Source organism: Dendropsophus ebraccatus, chromosome 1 (genome assembly GCF_027789765.1).
Source record: "Dendropsophus ebraccatus isolate aDenEbr1 chromosome 1, aDenEbr1.pat, whole genome shotgun sequence".
Classification (NCBI taxonomy): domain Eukaryota; kingdom Metazoa; phylum Chordata; class Amphibia; order Anura; family Hylidae; genus Dendropsophus; species Dendropsophus ebraccatus.
This window is the reverse complement of record NC_091454.1, coordinates 8,863,041-8,883,488: the sequence shown is the minus strand read 5'-3', so window position 1 is coordinate 8,883,488 and position 20,448 is coordinate 8,863,041. Positions and strand designations below refer to the sequence as shown.

Genomic DNA, 20,448 nt, shown 5'->3' with positions numbered 1-20,448 from the left:
AAAATCAGAATCCAGTAAACGTAGTCAAAGCACAGGCAAAATGGTCAGGGGCAGGCGGCAAGCAAGGGAGGACAAAGATACAAAGGCAAGGATAAGGAGATGCAAATAACAAGACACTAGCAGGCAGAGACTAATGGTACTTTTACACGCAGAGATAATTCACCCGATCGCACGATTAACGATTTTGAATGAACAATGTTTTTTTTTATAACGATGAGCGTTTAGACGGAACGATACATCGTACAGAAAAATCGAGGATTCCCGACACGAGGATTTTGTTTTTGTGCAAGTCCAGCAGCTCTCGTGCAAACCCCTTAAAGGAGTAATCTGTCAATTTTTTTATAGTAATATATTACTTTAATAAAGTTATAGAACACCTTTCATCAGTCTTTTAATGAGGCTGCTAGAATTTTTTTATTTTTTATTGTAGCCCTTTTTTTTTAGTGAAAGGGTTTGAATTATAGTGCAATTCACTGTATCTATATTCCCACTGTCGATAGGAGGAGGAGAGCAGATGAATAAACATTGACAGTGACAAAGGCAAACAACAGGAGGCATAACAAGTGGTTGTCCTCCTCACAGGGGTTTTTCTGTCAAATAGTAGAAGTAGATTTTATGTGTATACAAAGACATCTGTTCCCGCCTAGAAGTTTATAAGGTTCAAAGACAACTCTCTGCCGTACGTTATGCAATGTCATATGTGCTGGGACACGCCCTATGAAATACACCTTTAGTTTCATTTCTTGGAAATCCTGAAGCCATGGCGTCTGCTAATCTGGTAGACGAGCTGCTGTGTTCCATCTGTCTGAGCACATTTACAGATCATGTCACTCTGGGACGTGAACACAACTACTCACGGGGCTGTAGCGATCGTGTGCTGAATACACAGGAGAAGCCTGGAGTTTATTCCTGTGCGAAATGTAGAGAAGAGTTTCAGCAGCGGCCTGCACAGACACAGAATATGAGTCTACAAAAGGTATCTGAAAATATTGGGTCTACTCAGCCACAAAAGGAGGTTCCTGAGATCTACTGTACTTACTGTCTACACTCTCCTGTACCTGCTGTGAGATCCTGTCTGCACTGTGAGGCTTCTCTGTGTGATAGTCACCTGAAAGCTCATAAAAACTCAGAAGAACACGTCCTGACCGAGCCCGGAACTTCTATAGAGAACAGGAGATGTTCTGTCCATAAGGAACTTTTAAAATACTATTGTACTGAGGACGCCATCTGTATCTGTGTGTCCTGTACATTGGCCGGAGAACATCGGGGACACCAGGTGGAGATGCTGGATGAGGCCTCTGAGAAGAAGAAGAAGAACCTGAGAAATGTTCTTCAGAACCTGATCACAAAGAGAGAAGACACTGAGGAAAGAGTCCTGAGTGTGGAGGAACGCAGGAGAAAAGCTCAAGAAAAAGCAGCTGAAGAAGCCGAGAGAGTCACTGCCCTGTTTACAGACATCGTGAAACGACTTGACGGCCTGAAAAAGAGGATCCTGAGCGAGATCTCAATGAAGGAAACGTTGTTGTCACAGTCACTGTCTGATGTGATTGAGACGCTGAAAGAGAAGAAGGATGAGCTGTCCAGGAAGATGAGACACATTGAGGAGCTGTGTAACATGGCAGATCCACTGACTGTCTTAGGGGGTCCCGGCACAGGTGACTTGTGGGACCCTGGGCAGGTGGGAGGTGATGAGGACACAGGGGGACATGATATCACACATGTTTTAGGTATGGATGTGGTAACAAGGATGATACATGCAGGTTTATCTAATATAATGACATATATACACAATGTTGCACCTTTAAAACCAAAAAGAAAGAGGCCGCATCTGCCTAGTGTCCAATCACCTCCCAGTTACTTAAAGGTTTTGCTTTTGTCAGGTACAGAACATGGGGGCGATGGTGAAATAGTCAGGACTGGGGGTGATGATGAAATAGTCAGGACTGGGGGTGTTGAGGGGAAGGGAGGGATCTATAGGGAGGGTCCTGCAGACATAATACTAGATGAAAACACAGCTGGTAATAATATTCTTATATCGGACGACCTGAAAACTGCAACCTGGACAAATGTAAGCCAGAATTATCCAGACACAGTGGAGAGATTTCCGAAATATCAGGTGATGAGCAGTCAGGGATTTTCCTCAGGACGACATTACTGGGATGTGGAGATCAGTAGATCAGGACTGTGGAGGGTGGGTATGTGTTATCCCAGTATAGACAGGAGGGGGCGCCAGTCATACATTGGTCATAACAACAAGTCCTGGAGTCTATGTAGAGACCAGGAGAATAATTTTCAGTATTTAGTGATACATAATGGTGAAGAGATCCAGTTACCTGACCAGATCTCCAGTGATAGAGTCAGGGTCTGTCTGGATTACGAGGCCGGGCGGCTGTCCTTTTATGACCTGTGTGACCCCATCAGACACTTACACACCTTCACCGCCACCTTCACCGAGCCCCTTCATGCGGCATTATATGTGATGAGAGGTTATATAAAGATATCAGGGGGGCCGCACGTGGGAGAAATGGAAGACCCTGAGTAATGAAGCATTTGGATACAATAGTATAAGGGGTTCATCGATGTTCTTGTTTCTATTAATTCATAGTCAATTAAAGGGATTTTTATAAGTGTTTAATGTGCAAAATCACAATTATGTCTGTTATCTGCTGCAGGAGGCTGAATGCTATACATGGTGCCCCCATGGACATGGAAGCTGTGCCCGTGTGACCACAGGGGTATCAAGGTAGTGACTGGCAGCTGGCTCCCATGGCAAAAAAGTTCTCCCCATTCGGACAGTAAACAGGTATTCCTATTATGTCCCAGATTTATCAATCTTTGTCAACAAGATGAGCTGTAGTTTTCTGACCAAAACAAAAATCTGAAATATTTTTGTCTTTCTCAGACAGAATGATAAATTATATAAGTACAAATTAAAGTGTTATAATAGTAATAGTAATCCTCTCCATGTTCAGGAGGATAATTTTTAAGTAACATTTAAAAGTACCCCGAGTGCCAGTCTAATGTAAAAAATGTGTACTCACCTGCTGCTTGATTCCCCGTATCTGCTGTTCCGATGGTGCCGATCCCTGCTGTCAACATCCTCTTCACCATCCTATCATACAGCCAACAAGAGAAGGGTCTTGTAACAACAGGTGTCTGGAATTCGCTTTACCACCGCTAGCAATAGCGGAATCCACGCCAGAGAGCAGAGCAGGTGACCCCCTAGGTGGCTACCCCTGGCTCGGCTTGCTAGCGGCGGCTGGCCAAGTGCAGTTTGAGACACGTAGGCAGGAAGGCTGGGACATAGCAGGACTCACGGCTGGGACCAGAGCAGAAGTCACATACAGCAGTCACGAGCAGGAACAGCAGGCAGGAATTATGGGCACGGAAGCCAAGAACACAAGTTAAAGGTTAGCATACAGAGGCTCCAACAGTGGGGTCAAGAGAGCGGCAGGAGTTTATAGGGGAAGTGCTAGTGCAGTTAAACAATTATAGGGTTTACTGCCCCTTTAAAATGCCAGGCGTGCACACAGCCTAGGAGGCCGGAGTGGAGACAGGTGAGGCACCCAGGGGAGCTGAAGAGATGGTGGCACCAGGCCCCTGCAAGTGGGCTCCTGCGTCCACTCGGAGCACGGGACACCACTATATAAATAAATAAAAAAATAAGTAAAATGATTAGTATACAAAACCTTTCATAATGCATATAGTACATTAAAAATACATAAATGAATATAATAACCTGAAGAACTACAATTCCCATCATGCTAAAGCTTTGGCTGTCCAGGCATGGTGGGAATTGTAGTTTTGTAACAGCTGGAGGACCTGAGTTTGACATGTGTGATCTAGAAACTAAGCTATTCTGAAAGACCTTCCCCCTCAACCAGTCAACACTCTGCTACTGAACCTGATTTTCATTAAATCTCTTTAAATATACTTTGGTAATTTAGTTTTTCACATTCATTTTGGCTGCTGCAGGATCCACCTCCACATTGGTTTGAAATGTATGTTTGATACAAAAAAAAAAAAACTTTGCAAAAAAATCCACTATGTTTTTTGAGTTTTGGGTAAAAGTATGAATGATACTTGAATTAATTCATGAAACAATAAATATGTTTTTGTAATGTAAAGAGTGATTTATAACTAATAAATGTTCATTTTCGGGAATGTGGATTTTGTTTTTGTGCAGGTTCAGCAGCTCTCATGCAAAGAATACCAGTCTTAAAGGGGTACTCTAATATATTTGTTTAAGAAAGTTATATTAAAGTTTTTATGTGTCTTTTTATGAGGAGCGGCTTTTTTCTGGCCACGCTGCTATTAAGGGTGCATTCACACACCGGATCTGCAGTGGATTTCATGCTGCAAATTTGCAGCGAAATCCGCTGCGGATCCGTTGCTAGTTCATCCCTATGAGAATAAGTTAACATCCCCCCCCCCCCGCCGGCTGGAGCATACATCACCTGCTCCCTGCTCCGGTTTGGTTTGGGGGTTTCCAGTGTCAACTTGTCCCGCTCAGCCAATCAGTGCGCTGCCCCGCCGCAGCCACTAATTGGCTGAGCAAGACGTCCAGCTGGGAACCCACGAAGCAAGCCAGAGCTGGGAGCAGGTGATACATGCTCCAGCCGGTGGGGGGTTAACTTACAAAAGTGGTCTTGTCTCTGGAAGAAAGTGGCCATGTTTGTATAGTGATAGATAACCCCTTTTAAGCTATGTTCACACAACGTGAGAGACTGTCCGTTCCGTGACCCCGGCCGGGTCACGGAACGGCCGGTCTCTGCACGTACCGGCCGGATGATCTTTATGGCCGTAGTGTTCTGATGCGCGCGTCCGCATTAGAACACTTTACAGCACACAACGAAGCAAGCGGCCGGAGCCGCTTGCTTCATTGTGTGAACAGACAGAGCTTTGTTGAGACATGTCAGTTATTTGCGGGTCTGCATGGGATCCCGGCCAGAGCGTATACGATGTGTATACACTCCGGCCGGGATCTCATAGCAGATAGGGCAGTGTTCACAGGCGCATAAAGTACGGCGGGAAACAACGGCCGTACTTTTACGTAGTGTGAACATAACCTAAAGCTGGAGGCTGCAGTCATGGATGACCTTTTGGAAGTTTCTCCCATCTATGCAGACTCTTTAGCGCTCAGCCATTAGGTTCTTGGTAACCTCTCTTACTAAGGTCCTTCTCCATCATTTATTTAGCTTGGTGGGGCAGCCATCTCTCGGAACAGTCCAGGTTTTACAAACTTCTGGAACACCATAGGTGTATGTATTCAATTGGTAGGGACAATAAGCAATCTTATGGTTGCAAGGTAGTCAGGAAATCACACAACCTCATGTATCTATTAGCAGAATAATTTCTAGCGAATGTTACATTAGCCAATTGGCGCCGGTGCAGGGATCCCAGTGGCGCCTTCCCTCTGTGACGTGGCTCCCTTGAGTCTAATGGAGCTGTGTCACAGAGGGAAGGGGATATCATTACACTGGGGGGGGGGGGCTTCGGGCCCTCCCCCAGTGCTCTGAGCTGGGCTGATGCACGGGGAAAGACTGAAGCAGAATGTGAGAACCGAGCAATGTTTCAAAAAGAGGACCAAACCACCGCTTTAAACTTTTTTGCAAACTCTATGCCTATAGACCAAATTCTCATACGATAAAGCTGTGTTGACTACCAGTGTCTACTCTGTCAATGTAGGACTTCTCAGGTTTATCCAACATATAGTGATGGCTTTCTAGCCAGAAATAGAGATTCTCAGAGAAAAATAATCTGATGATGAGGCCATTGTTCCTCATCTAGGATTCCAAGAAGGCCCCTTTAGGTTCTCACTCCAATGGGAGTTAAAGTACCTGCACTAATAGTTCAAACACCTCGCTCCAAAAGGAGTTTATACACGGGCAATCCCAAAACGTGCCAAAAAGTCTGCTCCCGGGGGTCTACACCTGTCACAGTAATTTGAAGGGTATCTACCCATCTTGTGTAGACGAAAAGGAGTTAAATATCATTGGTGGAAAATAAACAGTTGTTAGCTTATTGTTAATTGTAGGTGAGACATCCAGTATAGTTGAGGAGACAATGCTTCTTTTCACTCATCATCTGTAGGTGACGGGAGCAAAGATTTCCACCTGTCTTCTACCCCAAGACTGAATTTTAGCATTCATGAGAAATGTATACAGAATGGATATGATACCCCGTGGGCCCTGGGACTTAAAAATACTCATTAGTGGATATCTAGAGAGTGGATTGTACGGTATAACAAACTGAACGGTCATAGTATGCCGTAACTGTGAATATTTGTGAAAAGTGTTGTCTCAACATTTCCTTCCTCTTCTAGAGCTGCTGGAATGTTTTAAATTTATGTGTAAATATCCCCGATAAAATTAACATTATGATTTATACAGGATTGGAGACAGCCTCTATGCCTGGTGTGCCTTAGTGGAGTCCCTAAGTTTATTATTGTGTGCATTACTTACTTGCATAAAGGACTTTGTCAGAAGTGTCAACCAAAAGGGATTTAGCTTCCAGTTAGAGCCCCCAACTTCCATGGGACCTAGGATCACTTAAAGGGGGGAGTCGTCCGATACTGATCTAGTTGTATGTGCAATGAATGAGATGAGACGAGGATTGCCCAAGGCATAGTCTATATGTGAAAGAGCTGTGCATCTCAGGGTAAAACATGATTATGTCCTATCTGTCGGATGAAGATGTTGAAAAATGCCCCCCCCCATCCCAATTTATCCAGTAATAGAGCTAGTAGCAGAGTAGTAATAGAGCACACCATGCCTATTAATAGAAAGGTTCAAAACCATATTGAGGTCTCCCATACATAAAACCCGCACCCTTGGGTAAGCAGCTGCAAACCCAGCCACATGGTACAGTATTCCAAGGTCACCTGGGGGGGGGTGGAGATTGTATATACCTAAAAGGACATAAGGGGAGTTGCCAATAAGGGTAAATACAAACCCTCTTTATCAGTCTTCGACAGTTGTGGTTCCAATTTAAGGGATTTGTAAACCAGTAGGGACATATCCCTAGAATAAGAGGTACTGAAGAAGTGGGCGGCCCATTGTACCCAGTCTGCGCAGCCAATTTGTTTTATTGGGGGTTAAATGTGTCTCCTGGAGGCACATACAGGGGGGTTATGCCTACGTATGTTTGGCTTCCTTAACGGGCCTCCTTGCCTGTCAATCACACCACAGAAAGTGCTGACAGGGCAGAGAGCCATGACTAGTCACGTTCATGGCTCTCCCCCGCCTCAAGCGCTGAATTAAAAAGCATTTTATTCCGACATGAAGCCTACGGAGCCTGGAACCCCGGACACCATAGGAGACCCAGCTGCAAGGTGTGTGCAGCTGTTCTGGGAGCCCAATCAGCACAAATGCGCTGATTGGTTCTTTTTAATCCCTTCAAGACCAAGCCCATTGATGCCCGGATGTCCGGTGTAACAGGCCAGAGTATACCCCCAGCCCAGACTATACCCGGGGTTAAAATGGCCTAAGCTAGATTATACCCCGGTATATTTTGGCCTAGGCTATTTTATACCCCGGGGTATATTTCGGCCTAGGCCAATTCATACCCCCTCAGGCCATTTTATACCCCCATGAAATCAGTAGCATTGAGTGATATACACAAGAAATACTTAATTTTTCAACATTTTTGGGGGGATTCGACTTTGTCTGCTGAGTTAAGTGAGAAGCTACTGATGTAAATCTTAAAAATCTAAACACATAGGAGAAGATTTATCAAACATGGTGTAAAGTGACGCTGGCTCAGTTGCCCCTAGCAACCAATCAGATACCACTTTTTATTCCTCAAAGACTCTTTGGAAAATGAGAAGGGGAATCTGATTGTTTGCTAGGGGCAACTGAGACAGTTTCACTTTACACCATGTATGACAAATCTCCCCCATGGTTCAGTTGCCCCTAGCAACCAATTCACCTTTCATTTTCCAAAGAGTCTGTGAGGAATGAAAGGTGGAATCTGATTGGTTGCCTCCCCCATAGGCCCCGTTTACACTGAGCAAGAGCGTCGGAATTCCGCGGCGGAGCGCTCCGACGCGGAATCCCGCTGTGCTCAGTGTCTCACTGTGAGTGAAGGAGTCAAGGCGTCCGCTTCCTCCTGTCATTGTCCTGACATGCCATTTCTTTCAGCGGAGCGCCCTCTCCTTCACTCAAAGCAGCACCCTGAGCACGGCAGGATTCCGTAGCGGAGCGCTCCGCCGCGGAATTCCGACATTCTTGCTCAGTGTGAACGGGGCCATAGGGGACATTTAACATTATGGGGGTTTTTTTGCTAATAAGGAGATTTTGTGTACTTCATAAATACCTGTCCAAGACTTATTAAGGGTTTTGCGCTATTTCACATCAGTTTTCAATGCCTGCACCTTTTTTTCAATATATGCAAGGGGGAGGGGGGTTGTTCTATTAACTAGTTTTCATTAAATTTGTCAAGTGCAAATTTTACATTTTTTTGCGTATAATCCTACCCTAGCATAGCTTTGTAGCCAAGCTGTTTTAGACTGGGTTCACACTGTGTTATTGCAGTCCATTTTTTTTCCCATTAGTTTTTTGCAAAATGGATGAGAAAAAAAGGAAGCGTTTGTGTGCCTCCATTTTGATCAGTTTTCCATTAATCAGTTTTTCCATTTCATAATAAAAAAATGGATAAAAATGCATCCTTTTTTAGCGTACACAAATACTGTGGTTGACCGCATTTTTAAGTACACTAAAAAAAGATGCGTTTTGATCCGTTTTTCAATCCATTTTTTTTTGTTACAAAACAGGATGGAAAAAAACGGACTGCAAAAAACGCATAAATTGTGCAATGAATTTTGCAAGATGTATCAAGGCACTTGCTTCTAATGATTTTTGCGCAACAAACGTAAAATTTTGCACAGCCCACAAAAACCTCCTCCTGCTTAAATAGTGCAGATGATGCAGTAATGGGACAGCGCCACCTACTGTCAGCTCAATGTAAGTACTGTACTGTATTTCTCAACAAGAGGAAGCAGCTGTGTGTCCGAGTGCTGGGCTAGACTGTCCCCAAGTTTATAGCATAGCCTAGGCTATATTACACCCCTGGGTATGATAATATATCCCCTGGTGTATACTGTTGCCAGGGGTGAGAAAACCAGTAAAGTAATAACATTATGGCCCGGAGGGATATAGCATGGCCTAGGCTCTTTTACACCCCCAGGTATATAGTTTATCCCCCGGGGTATACTGTGGCCTGGTTCGACATTAGATGGATATACTCTGGACTGGAGTGGTATACTCTGGTCTAGGCTATGTTACACCCCAGGGTATAGTTTGGTCTAGGCTATTTTACACACCGGGTATAGTTTGGCCTAGGCTATTTTATACCCTGGGGTATACTCTGGCCTAGGCTATTTTATACCCCGGGGTATATTCTGGCCTGGAGAGGTATAGTTTCGCCTAGGCTATTTTATACCCCGGGGTATACTCTGGCCTAGGCTACTTTATACCCCGGGGTATACTGGACGGGGGGGTTAATCTGGCCTGTTACACCGGGTCAAATTAATGCAATGTTCCTCCTCGCCATAGCGCTTTTATTTTTCCACCTACAGGGCTGGTTGGGGTGTCATTTTTTGCGCCATGATCTCTAGTTTTTATTAATATAATATTGGTGTAAGAGAAAAATTTTGATTGTTTTTTATTATTTTTTTTCTAATATAAAATTTTTAAAAATCTGCAATCTATAGATCATGGCGTTTAAGGGGAGAGGCAGCTCCCGGGACACTGGTGTGTGTGGGACCACTCTCACTGCAGTGGTCTCGAACACATCAAACCCCTTTAGTGTCAGGAACGTATATATATATATATATATATATATATATATATATATATATACATTCTTCATGCGCGGGGTATGTGCAGTAGGAATGTATATCTACGGATTACTGATGTGAAGGGGTTAAAAGACATTATACCGTAATATACAGTACCAGAAGTGGGAAAGACAGGAGCAGGACTTCAATGTACATACAATTTCTCACATACAATTGTGGACCATATAATAACCTAGTATACGAAAGAACCTGCGACTCAAGGGGATTGTGAAAAACAAACTTACAGAACGAGAACAACTGTTAAAGTCCCTAAGTCCCAAGATGAGATCAAGATATGAGCATCCCATGGGATCAGCTCAGAGGTACTGCGCAGTGCGACGGCTTACTCTGGCGTCCAAGCCATGCCCTGGGTATTCTGTATTTTAGGTGTATACGAAAGACAAGACAGCTGTTCCCAACTGTATAGGGTTAACAGACAACTCACAGCCGTACGTTATGCAATGTCATATGTGCTGGGACACGCCCTATGAAATACACCTTTAGTTTCATTTCTTGCGAATCCTGAAGCCATGGCGGCTGCTAATCTAGGAGACGAGCTGCTGTGTTCCATCTGTCTGAGCACATTAACAGATCCTGTCACTCTGGCATGTGGACACAACTTCTGCCGGGGCTGTAGCGATCGTGTGCTGAATACACAGGAGAAGCCTGGAGTTTATTCCTGTCCTAAATGCAGAGAAGAGTTCCAGCAGCGGCCTGCACAGACACAGAATATGAGTCTACAAAAGGTATCTGAAAATATTGGATCTACTCAGCCACAAAAGGAGGTTCCTGAGATCTACTGTACTTACTGTCTACACTCTCCTGTACCTGCTGTGAGATCCTGTCTGCACTGTGAGGCTTCTCTGTGTGATAGTCACCTGAAAGCTCATAAAAACTCAGAAGAACACGTCCTGACCGAGCCCGGAACTTCTATAGAGAACAGGAGATGTTCTGTCCATAAGGAACTTTTAAAGTATTATTGTACCAAGGACGCCATCTGTATCTGTGTGTCCTGTACATTGGCTGGTGTGCATCGGGGACACCAGGTGGAGATGCTGGATGAGGCCTCTGAGAAGATGAAAATGAAACTGAGAAATGTTCTTGAAAACCTAAACACAAAGAGAGAAGACACTGAGGAAAGAGTCCAGAGTGTGGAGGAGCGCAGGAGAAAAGCTCAAGAAAAATCATCTGAAGAAGCCGGGAGAGTTAATGCCCTGTTTACAGACCTCAGGGGACGGCTGGATGATCTGGAGAAGAGGGTCCTGAGTGAGATCTCCAGGAAGGAAAAGTTATTGTCTCTGTCAATGTCTGATGTGATCGAGAAACTGGAAAAGAAGAAGGACCAGCTGTCCAAGAAGATGAGACACATTGAGGAGCTGTGTAACATGGCGGATCCGCTGACTGTCTTACAAGGTCCAAGTATAGATGACTTGTGTGATGCTGAGGAGGACGGAGGTGATGAGGACACAGAGGGACATGATACGACACATGATGTAGATGTGGATGCAATTACCAGGATGTTGCATGCAGGATTATCTAATATAATGACATATCTGCATACTGTCGCACCTTTGAAACCAAAAAGAAAGAGGCCGCATTCACCTAGTGTCCAATCTCCTCCAAGTCACACAAAGGTTTCACTTATGTCAGGTACAAAATATGGGGACAATGGTGAAATAGTCAGTACTGGGAGTAACGGAGGGTTGGGAGATATCTATGGGGAGGGTCCTGCAGACATATTACTAGATGAAAACACGGCTGGTAATAATCTCCTTATATCAGACGACCTGAAAACTGCAACCTGGACAAATGTAAGCCAGAATTATCCAGACACAGAAGAGAGATTTGCGAAATATCAGGTGATGAGCAGTCAGGGATTTTCCTCAGGACGACATTACTGGGATGTGGAGATCAGTAGATCAGGACTGTGGAGGGTGGGGATGTGTTACCCCAGTATAGACAGGTGGGGAGGTCATTCATACATTGGTCATAACAACAAGTCCTGGAGTCTATGTAGAGACCAGGAGAATAATTTTCAGTATTTAGTGATACATAATGGTGAAGAGATCCAGTTACCTGACCAGATCTCCAGTAATAGAGTCAGGGTCTGTCTGGATTATGAGGCCGGGCGGCTGTCCTTTTATGAGCTGGGTGATCCTTACACCATACACTTACACACCTTCACCACCACCTTCACCGAGCCCCTCCATGCTTCATTATATGTGATGAGAGGTTATATAAAGATATCAGGGGGGCCGCAGGTGGGAGAAATGGAAGACCCTGAGTAATGAAGCATTTGGATACAATAGTATAAGGGGTTCATCGATGTTCTTGTTTCTATTAATTCATAGGCAATTAAATGGATTTTTATAAGTGTTTAATGTGCAAAATCACATATATGTCTGTTATCTACTGAACGCTATATACATGGTGACCCCTATGGACATTGAAGCCGTGCCCATGTGATCTCAGGGGTATCCAGGTAGTGACAGACAGCTGGCTCCCATGGCATGGCAAAAGAGTTGACCCCATTCAATTAATAACCTTGTATTCCTATTACCACCCAGGAGAAGACACAGAGGGGATTTAGCAAGACTGGCATCTTTGTATGTCATGACAGGTGTGGAGAGGATGGCACTTCCATGAGTCGGTGGTGCTCAAGGTGGTAATATCCAGACAAGTAGTAGAGAAGACTCGGCACTCACCAGATATATTCTGCTAATTTATTGTAGTGCAAAAGGCATCCAATGAAGTAAGGATGTTTTTTGGCCAAGAATGGCCTTCATCAGCTTAATAGTAGTACCACTATTAAGCTGATGAAGGCCATGCTTGGCCGAAACGTGTCCTTACTGTACCTGATGCCTTTTGCAATACAACAAATAAGCAGAATATATCTGGTGAGTGCCGAGTCTTCTCTACTACATATCTGTATGTCAGTCTTGACTGAATCCTCACCCATGTGCCCCATGCTGGAATTATTGAGAAGTGCACACCCCATGTTAGGGTGCCATGTTGTATCTTCAGAAATCTAAGCCAGATCTGAGCTGATGTAGATTTCTATCCCAGGCTTATCCTAGATTTAAAGGGTTTTGTTATTGCAATATAAGGATACTTTAGGGTACCAGATGTATCGTGCAGTATGCCAATCAGCATGAAATTCCTTATGCCACCGGAAATTTGGGTATCCATGGATACGACCAAGCCAGGTCGGTACTGCGCGCGACCCCTCATTCTGATCCAATTGGGCTTGTGCACAGTACCGACCCAGCGTGACCAAATCCATGGCTACACATAATTTTGATGTTAGGAGGATATCACGCCGATCAGGTCAGCGTCCTTCATGACAGGTACACTCGCTTTAAATATAGTTTGTTAATTCTGTTTTTCAGATTTATTGTTGGGTCCTGCGGGATCCACTTTTATTTTGTTTTGGGAAGGGACCAGACAAAGGACAATCGAAACCCAAAAATTGCAAAAACTCCACCAATATCTTTGCTTGGTGAAGGAATAAATGAGAATGATGAGATATTGGAAATGTATATACTGTGGTGATTTATAACTAATAAATGTTCAATTTTGGGAATGAGGACTGTAATATAACTTTTTTAAAATAAATGTATAGTTTTTTTCGGTACTACTCAACTTCCATTGGGTGGCAGCAGTAAGCGCCCCCCTCTGCTGCCACCAACATGCATGTTGGGAACAACGCAGGGCAGTCTAAGCTCCTGCTTTGATCAAGTGCTGCCGCACAGTTCTATCGGGAGCAGGATAGAGTCTTGAGAACCAGCAACCAGCTGCAGCAATACACCTAGCACATAGACAGATATATATAGAACAGTTATAACAGTGCACACTAACCAATGTAAGCCTTGTAAACATAATTACTATTATTGTATTTAACAGGCTCCACCATGTGTCCAAGGTAGGTATTGTGTCTATATGTTATGGATACGAGCCTCATAGTCATATGGACATTCCTTTGCCTGGCAATGTCTCGCATTATGGAATACCAATAATTACAGGGAGTCCGTTTAAGACGGTAAAGTCAATGGCTCAATATTAATCCAACGTGAGAAAAGTAATCAGGTAAAACAACATAACCAGAACAATCTCACCCGTATTATATGTAGTCTTCTTGCAGGGAAGCTGAAACTGTCACGGCCTAAGGATTTCGATGTCACCTTCTCCTAAAGATCCACAGAAAAGTCTGGGAAAAAGGAGACAGGAACGCAATTGAAGGAAACACTCTGCTTGTGTCTGGCTACCCGAAAGAACTAAGTCCCAGTCATTACTGTTTAGCATCCGAGCAGGAAATATGCACGGTGGGGCCCCAGGGGGAGGCGGCCTAGCAGGCACCCTATTTACATGTTCTGCAGCAAACACTTTGGAAAACTGGTCCGTCCGTTGGAAACAGTTCCTTGAGCCACTGCTCCATAAAGTGCCCAGGGTTAACTCCCTCTGATTGCTGCGGGAGGCCATTGATTTTATTATTCCGACAGGTCTGTTTTCCAAATCATTGGCTTTTTGTGTCCAAAGTTGAGTGGTCTTCTCAATGTCTGATATGGCTGGTGGCAAGGGTGATATTTTATGCTTAATCTCTGATATCTGGTAGTTAGCCTACCAGGCCCCTTCCTTGAGTTGCTGGAAGTCATCCAGGTATTTTGTAGAGACCTTCGAGAAAGTCTGCTCCTTGTTGTCCTCTGCAGCTATCTATGTTCCTTCACTTTTGGCCAGGTCTAACTTTGGCGCCAGGCAAGGCAGAACGCCTGGCGCCATCTTGTGCTCCTGCATGTGTGAATGTCTGTGGCTTCTCCGTGGCCGTCTGGTGCTTGCTGTGGCTCATGGTCGCCCTCCCAGCTCTGGAACAGGCCATGAGGCTCTAGGGTAAGGTTGGGGAATCCAGGATGACATCCCAGATATGAGCATCGCATGGGATCAGCTTGGAGGTATTGTGGGTCCAAGCCATGTCCTGGGTATTCTGTATTTTTTTTTCCCTTTAGGGTATTCTGTATTTTAAGTGTATACCAAAGACAAGACAACTGTTCCCAACTGTATAGGGTTAAAAGACAACTCACAGCCGTAGGTTATGCAATGTCATATGTGCTGGGACACGCCCTATAAAATACACCTTAAGGGTCTGTTCACACGTATAGACTCGCTGCGTAAAACTCGCACAGAACTCGCATCAAACTCGCATGAAAGTAGCTGCGTTTTTTGTGATGTTAAACTGTGAAAATCATGTGAAAATCAAAACTCGCATGTAAAAATCGCACCAAACACACAGTGAGAATACACATACATTGACTTGATAGCAATCAGTATCACTGTGAATTTATGTGCGAGAAACTCACAGCGATAAATACGCAGCGAGTCTGTACGTGTGAACAGACCCTTAGTTTCATTTCTTGCGAATCCTGAAGCCATGGCGTCTGCTAATCTGGGAAACGAGCTTCTTTGCTCCATCTGTCTGAGCACATTAACAGATCCTGTCACTCTGGCATGTGGACACAACTTCTGCCGGGGCTGTAGCGATCGTGTGCTGAATACACAGGACGGGGCTGGAGTTTATTCCTGTCCTAAATGCAGAGAAGAGTTTCAGCAGCGGCCTGCACAGACACAGAATATGAGTCTACAAAAGTTATCGGAACATATTGGGTCTACTCAGCCACAAAAGAAGGAGGTTCCCGAGATCTACTGTACTTACTGTCTACACTCTCCTGTACCTGCTGTGAGATCCTGTCTGCACTGTGAGGCTTCTCTGTGTGATAGTCACCTGAAAGCTCATAAAAACTCAGAAGAACACGTCCTGACCGAGCCCGGAACTTCCATGGAGAACAGGAAATGTTCTGTCCATAAGGAACTTTTAAAGTATTATTGTACCAAGGACGCCATCTGTATCTGTGTGTCCTGTACATTGGCTGGTGTGCATCGGGGACACCAGGTGGAGATGCTGGATGAGGCCTCTGAGAAGATGAAAATGAAACTGAGAAATGTTCTTGAAAACCTAAACGCAAAGAGAGAAGACACTGAGGAAAGAGTCCAGAGTGTGGAGGAGCGCAGGAGAAAAGCTCAAGAAAAATCATCTGAAGAAGCCGAGAGAGTTAATGCCCTGTTTACAGACCTTAGGGGACGGCTGGATGATCTGGAGAAGAGGGTCCTGAGTGAGATCTCCAGGAAGGAAAAGTTGTTGTCACTGTCACTGTTTGATGTGATCGATAAACTGGAAAAGAAGAAGGACCAGCTGTCCAGGAAGATGAGACACATTGAGGAGCTGTGTAACATGGCGGATCCGCTGACTGTCTTACAAGGTCCAAGTATAGATGACTTGTGTGATGCTGAGGAGGACGGAGGTGATGAGGACACAGGAGGACATGATACGACACATGATGTAGATGTGGATGCAATTACCAGGATGTTGCATGCAGGATTATCTAATATAATGACATATCTGCATACTGTCGCACCTTTGAAACCAAAAAGAAAGAGGCCGCATTCACCTCATGTCCAATCTCCTCCAAGTCACACAAAGATTTCACTTATGTCAGGTACAAAATATTGGGACGATTGTGAAATAGTCAGTACTGGGAGTAACGGAGGGTTGGGAGATTACTATGGGGAGGGTCCTGCAGACATATTACTAGATGAAAACACGGCTGGTAATAATCTCCTTATATCAGACGACCTGAAAACTGCAACCTGGACAAATGTAAGCCAGAATTATCCAGACACAGTAGACAGATTTCCAAAATATCAGGTGATGAGCAGTCAGGGATTTTCCTCAGGACGACATTACTGGGATGTGGAGATCAGTAGATCAGGACTGTGGAGGGTGGGGATGTGTTACCCCAGTATAGACAGGTGGGGAGGTCATTCATACATTGGTCATAACAACAAGTCCTGGAGTCTATGTAGAGACCAGGAGAATAATTTTCAGTATTTAGTGATACATAATGGTGAAGAGATCCAGTTACCTGACCAGATCTCCAGTAATAGAGTCAGGGTCTGTCTGGATTATGAGGCCGGGCGGCTGTCCTTTTATGAGCTGGGTGATCCTTACACCATACACTTACACACCTTCACCACCACCTTCACCGAGCCCCTCCATGCTTCATTATATGTGATGAGAGGTTATATAAAGATATCAGGGGGGCCGCAGGTGGGAGAAATGGAAGACCCTGAGTAATGAAGCATTTGGATACAATAGTGTAAGGGGTTCATCAATGTTCTTGTTTCTATTAATTCATAGGCAATTAAATGGATTTTTATAAGTGTTTAATGTGCAAAATCACATATATGTCTGTTATCTACTGAACGCTATATACATGGTGACCCCTATGGACATTGAAGCCGTGCCCATGTGATCTCAGGGGTATCCAGGTAGTGACAGACAGCTGGCTCCAATGGCATGGCAAAAGAGTTGACCCCATTCAATTAATAACCTTGTATTCCTATTACCACCCAGGAGAAGACACAGAGGGGATTTAGCAAGACTGGCATCTTTATATGTCATGATAGGTGTGGAGAGGATGGCACTTCCATGGGTCGGTGGTGCTCAAGGTGGTAATATCCAGACAAGTAGTAGAGAAGACTCGGCACTCACCAGATATATTCTGCTAATTTATTGTAGTGCAAAAGGCATCCAATGAAGTAAGGATGTGTTTTGGCCAAAAATGGCCTTCATCAGCTTAATAGTAATACCACTATTAAGCTGATGAAGGCCATGCTTGGCCGAAACGCGTCCTTACTGTACCTGATGCCTTTTGCAATACAACAAATAAGCAGAATATATCTGGTGAGTGCCGAGTCTTCTCTACTACATATCTGTATGTCAGTCTTGACTGAATCCTCACCCATGTGCCCCATGCTGGAATTATTGAGAAGTGCACACCCCATGTTAGGGTGCCATGTTGTATCTTCAGAAATGTAAGCCAGATCTGAGCTGATGTAGATTTCTATCCCAGGCTTATCCTAGATGTAAAGGGTTTTGTTATTGCAATATAAGGATACTTTAGGGTACCAGATGTATCGTGCAGTAAGTCTGTGCCCACGTGTGCTGGCTTAAAGTTACAGGAAATAACAGGAAACAGCATAAACCACACGTGAACACAGGCTATAACTAGCAGTAAGTAAATTGCCAGATGTATTTACAACTAATTTTCTAGCTTATATTTTTAATTATTTCTTTCTGATAATCATATATTAGTAAAATCACATGTTAAAGTGTACCTGTCCCAATCAGCATGAAATTCCTTATGCCACCTTAAATTTGGGTATCCATGGATACGACCAAGCCAGGTCGGTACTGCGTGCGAGCCCCCATTCTGATCCAATTGGGCTTGTGCACAGTACCGAACCGGCATGACCAAATCCATGGCTACCCAAAATTTTTACGTCAGGAGGAATATCACGCCGATCAGGTTAGCGTCCTTTATGACAGGTACGCTCGCTTTAAAAATAGTTTGTTAATTCTGTTTTTAAGATTTATTGTTGGGTCCTGTGGGATCCACTTTTATATTGGTTTGGGAAGTGATCAGACAAAGGACAATCAAAACCAAAAAATTGCAAAAACTCCACCAATATTTTTGCTTGGTGAAGGAATAAATGTGAATTATGAGTTATTGGAAATGTATAAACTGTGGTGATTTATAAGTAATAAATGTTTAATTTTCAATTTATTAAAATAAATGTATTGTTTTTTTCGTTACTACTCAACCTCCATTGGGTGGCAGCAGTAAGCCCCCCCTCTGCTGCCACCAACATGCATGTCAGGAACAGTGGAGGGCACTCTAAGTGTAGTCCTGCGCGGTCTAGCTTCAGAGCGGCCTGTCTCAGCTGACAGGCCGCTCAGCCAATCACAGGCTGAGACCGCCTGTGATTGGCTGAGTGGCCTGTCAGCTGAGACAGGCCGCTCTGAAGCTGGAGCGCGCGGGACCCAGGGAAAAGCAGACTGCAGGAGCAGCCCTGGAGCGTGGATAGGTAAAGTATATCGTCAGTCGCCGACCGCTCGTTGTCATCGGCTGATCGTTGTATTTATTACAAGTAGCGATAATTGTCCGAATCGGGCCGATTATCGTTCCATGTAATAGTACTCTAAGGCTCTGCTCTGATCAAGTGCTGCTGTACAGTACTATTGGGAGCAGAAAAAAAAAGAAGAGGGGCGCCTTCTGGTGAAGTATCATAGTGGAACCAAACTAGACTCAAGTGTAAACATATTGTCACCAAAAAAAATCGGCACACGCTGCTCGCTCCAGGTCATCCGAGACGCAGAGCCTAAAAACAATTTATCCAGCTAGGACCAACTGGACTGGAATTGTAGTGAGTCAAACGCAGGTGGACAGAAGTGAATCCATAAACCGCTGTATTGCTATAATGTAATGTAAACAGCTAGACCAGCAGTACCACAAAGCAGACTTTAGAAAATAGTAAATTTATTGTGAGCAATGCATTTCAGCTCTATAATAATCAGAGCCTTTCTACACGTGTACTATGACCATTATGTTCTCTGGCAGAAGAAGTGTTACCCTCCTTCCTTAGTTGCGCTTGAGAAAAGTCCATGCCCCCACGGCCACCAACTCCTCTGCATCTTCTCTCTCCTCAAGTCTCAGCTCATGATAATTGTGGAAACCTTTTTACATGATAATGAGTGTCTACCCCAAGTTAACGATTAGTAGGATGACATTAGGATGATGCTTTTGGTGTACAAATGGTCCAACCTGTGCAAGGTGGAATTCCAGTGGGCTGAATTAGAGATCAAGCGGTACAATGGCAGGCCGTGTTGCTCCTATGAGTAGAGGAGGGCATTCTTCACTATATAATTGCAGATGAAATGTGAACACCGGTCAGAACTTTATCTAAGCCTTGATAAAATTATAGAAACTTTTGAACAACCAAATTTAACATGTGTGCTGTACAGGAAGCATATTGCCCAGATGTATTGTGGCGACAATGTTCTTTCAATTGTGACTCACAACCTTGCCCAACTTTAACCCCTTAAGGACCGGGGCAATTTTGATTTTTGTGTTTTCGTTTTTTCCTCCTTGTGCATAAAAGGCCATAGCAGTTGCATTTTTTCACCTAGAAACCCATATTTTTGCATAAAGTACACTGCAAAAGCAGGAAAAAATTCAATGTGTGGTGAAATTGAAAAAAAACCCACATTTTGTGTTTTTAGTGGATATGTGTTTTTACGCCGTTTGTCCTGGGGTAAAACTGACTTGTTATATATGTTCCACAAGTCGTTACGTTTAAAACGATATATAACATGTATACCTTATATTGTATCTGATGGCCTGTAAAAAATTCAAACCATTGTTTACAAATATATGTCACTTAAAATCGCTCCATTCCCAGGCTTATAGCGCTTTTATCCTTTGGTCTATGGGGCTGTGTCAGGTGTCATTTTTTGCGCCATGATGTGTTCTTTCTATCTGTACCTTGATTGCGCATATACGACTTTTTGATCGCTTTTTATTAACATTTTTCTGGATTTGATGCGACCAAAAATGCGCAATTTTGCACTTTGGGATTTTTTTGCGCTTACGCAGTTTACCGTGCGAGATCAGGAATGTGATTAATTAATAGTTTGGGTGATTACGCACGCGGCGATAGCA

At 44.0% G+C, this 20,448-nt stretch overlaps 3 protein-coding genes across 3 annotated transcripts; all 3 read left to right on the top strand.

Annotated features, from left to right (window-relative positions):
• Positions 1-757: 757 nt before the first annotated feature.
• Positions 758-4,126, top strand: LOC138788485 (E3 ubiquitin-protein ligase TRIM8-like). The gene is made up of 2 exons (XM_069966387.1): positions 758-1,655; positions 2,673-4,126. The coding sequence occupies exons 1-2, from the start codon at positions 761-763 to the stop codon at positions 2,678-2,680; spliced, it is 903 nt and encodes a 300-aa protein (XP_069822488.1). The 5' UTR covers positions 758-760; the 3' UTR covers positions 2,681-4,126.
• Positions 4,127-10,365: 6,239 nt separating this feature from the next.
• Positions 10,366-12,707, top strand: LOC138788319 (E3 ubiquitin/ISG15 ligase TRIM25-like). Its single transcript, XM_069966075.1, has one exon. The coding sequence runs from the start codon at positions 10,369-10,371 to the stop codon at positions 12,124-12,126; it is 1,758 nt and encodes a 585-aa protein (XP_069822176.1). The 5' UTR covers positions 10,366-10,368; the 3' UTR covers positions 12,127-12,707.
• A 2,310-nt stretch (positions 12,708-15,017) lies between these two features.
• Positions 15,018-17,397, top strand: LOC138771411 (E3 ubiquitin/ISG15 ligase TRIM25-like). Its single transcript, XM_069951095.1, has one exon. The coding sequence runs from the start codon at positions 15,261-15,263 to the stop codon at positions 17,019-17,021; it is 1,761 nt and encodes a 586-aa protein (XP_069807196.1). The 5' UTR covers positions 15,018-15,260; the 3' UTR covers positions 17,022-17,397.
• The last annotated feature ends 3,051 nt before the right edge of the window (positions 17,398-20,448 follow it).

What these genes read in the sequence shown, in the direction of transcription:
- LOC138788485 (XM_069966387.1), top strand. Translation starts at nt 761, where the DNA reads ATGGCGTCTGCTAATCTGGTAGACGAGCTGCTGTGTTCCATCTGTCTG.
- LOC138788319 (XM_069966075.1), top strand. Translation starts at nt 10,369, where the DNA reads ATGGCGGCTGCTAATCTAGGAGACGAGCTGCTGTGTTCCATCTGTCTG.
- LOC138771411 (XM_069951095.1), top strand. Translation starts at nt 15,261, where the DNA reads ATGGCGTCTGCTAATCTGGGAAACGAGCTTCTTTGCTCCATCTGTCTG.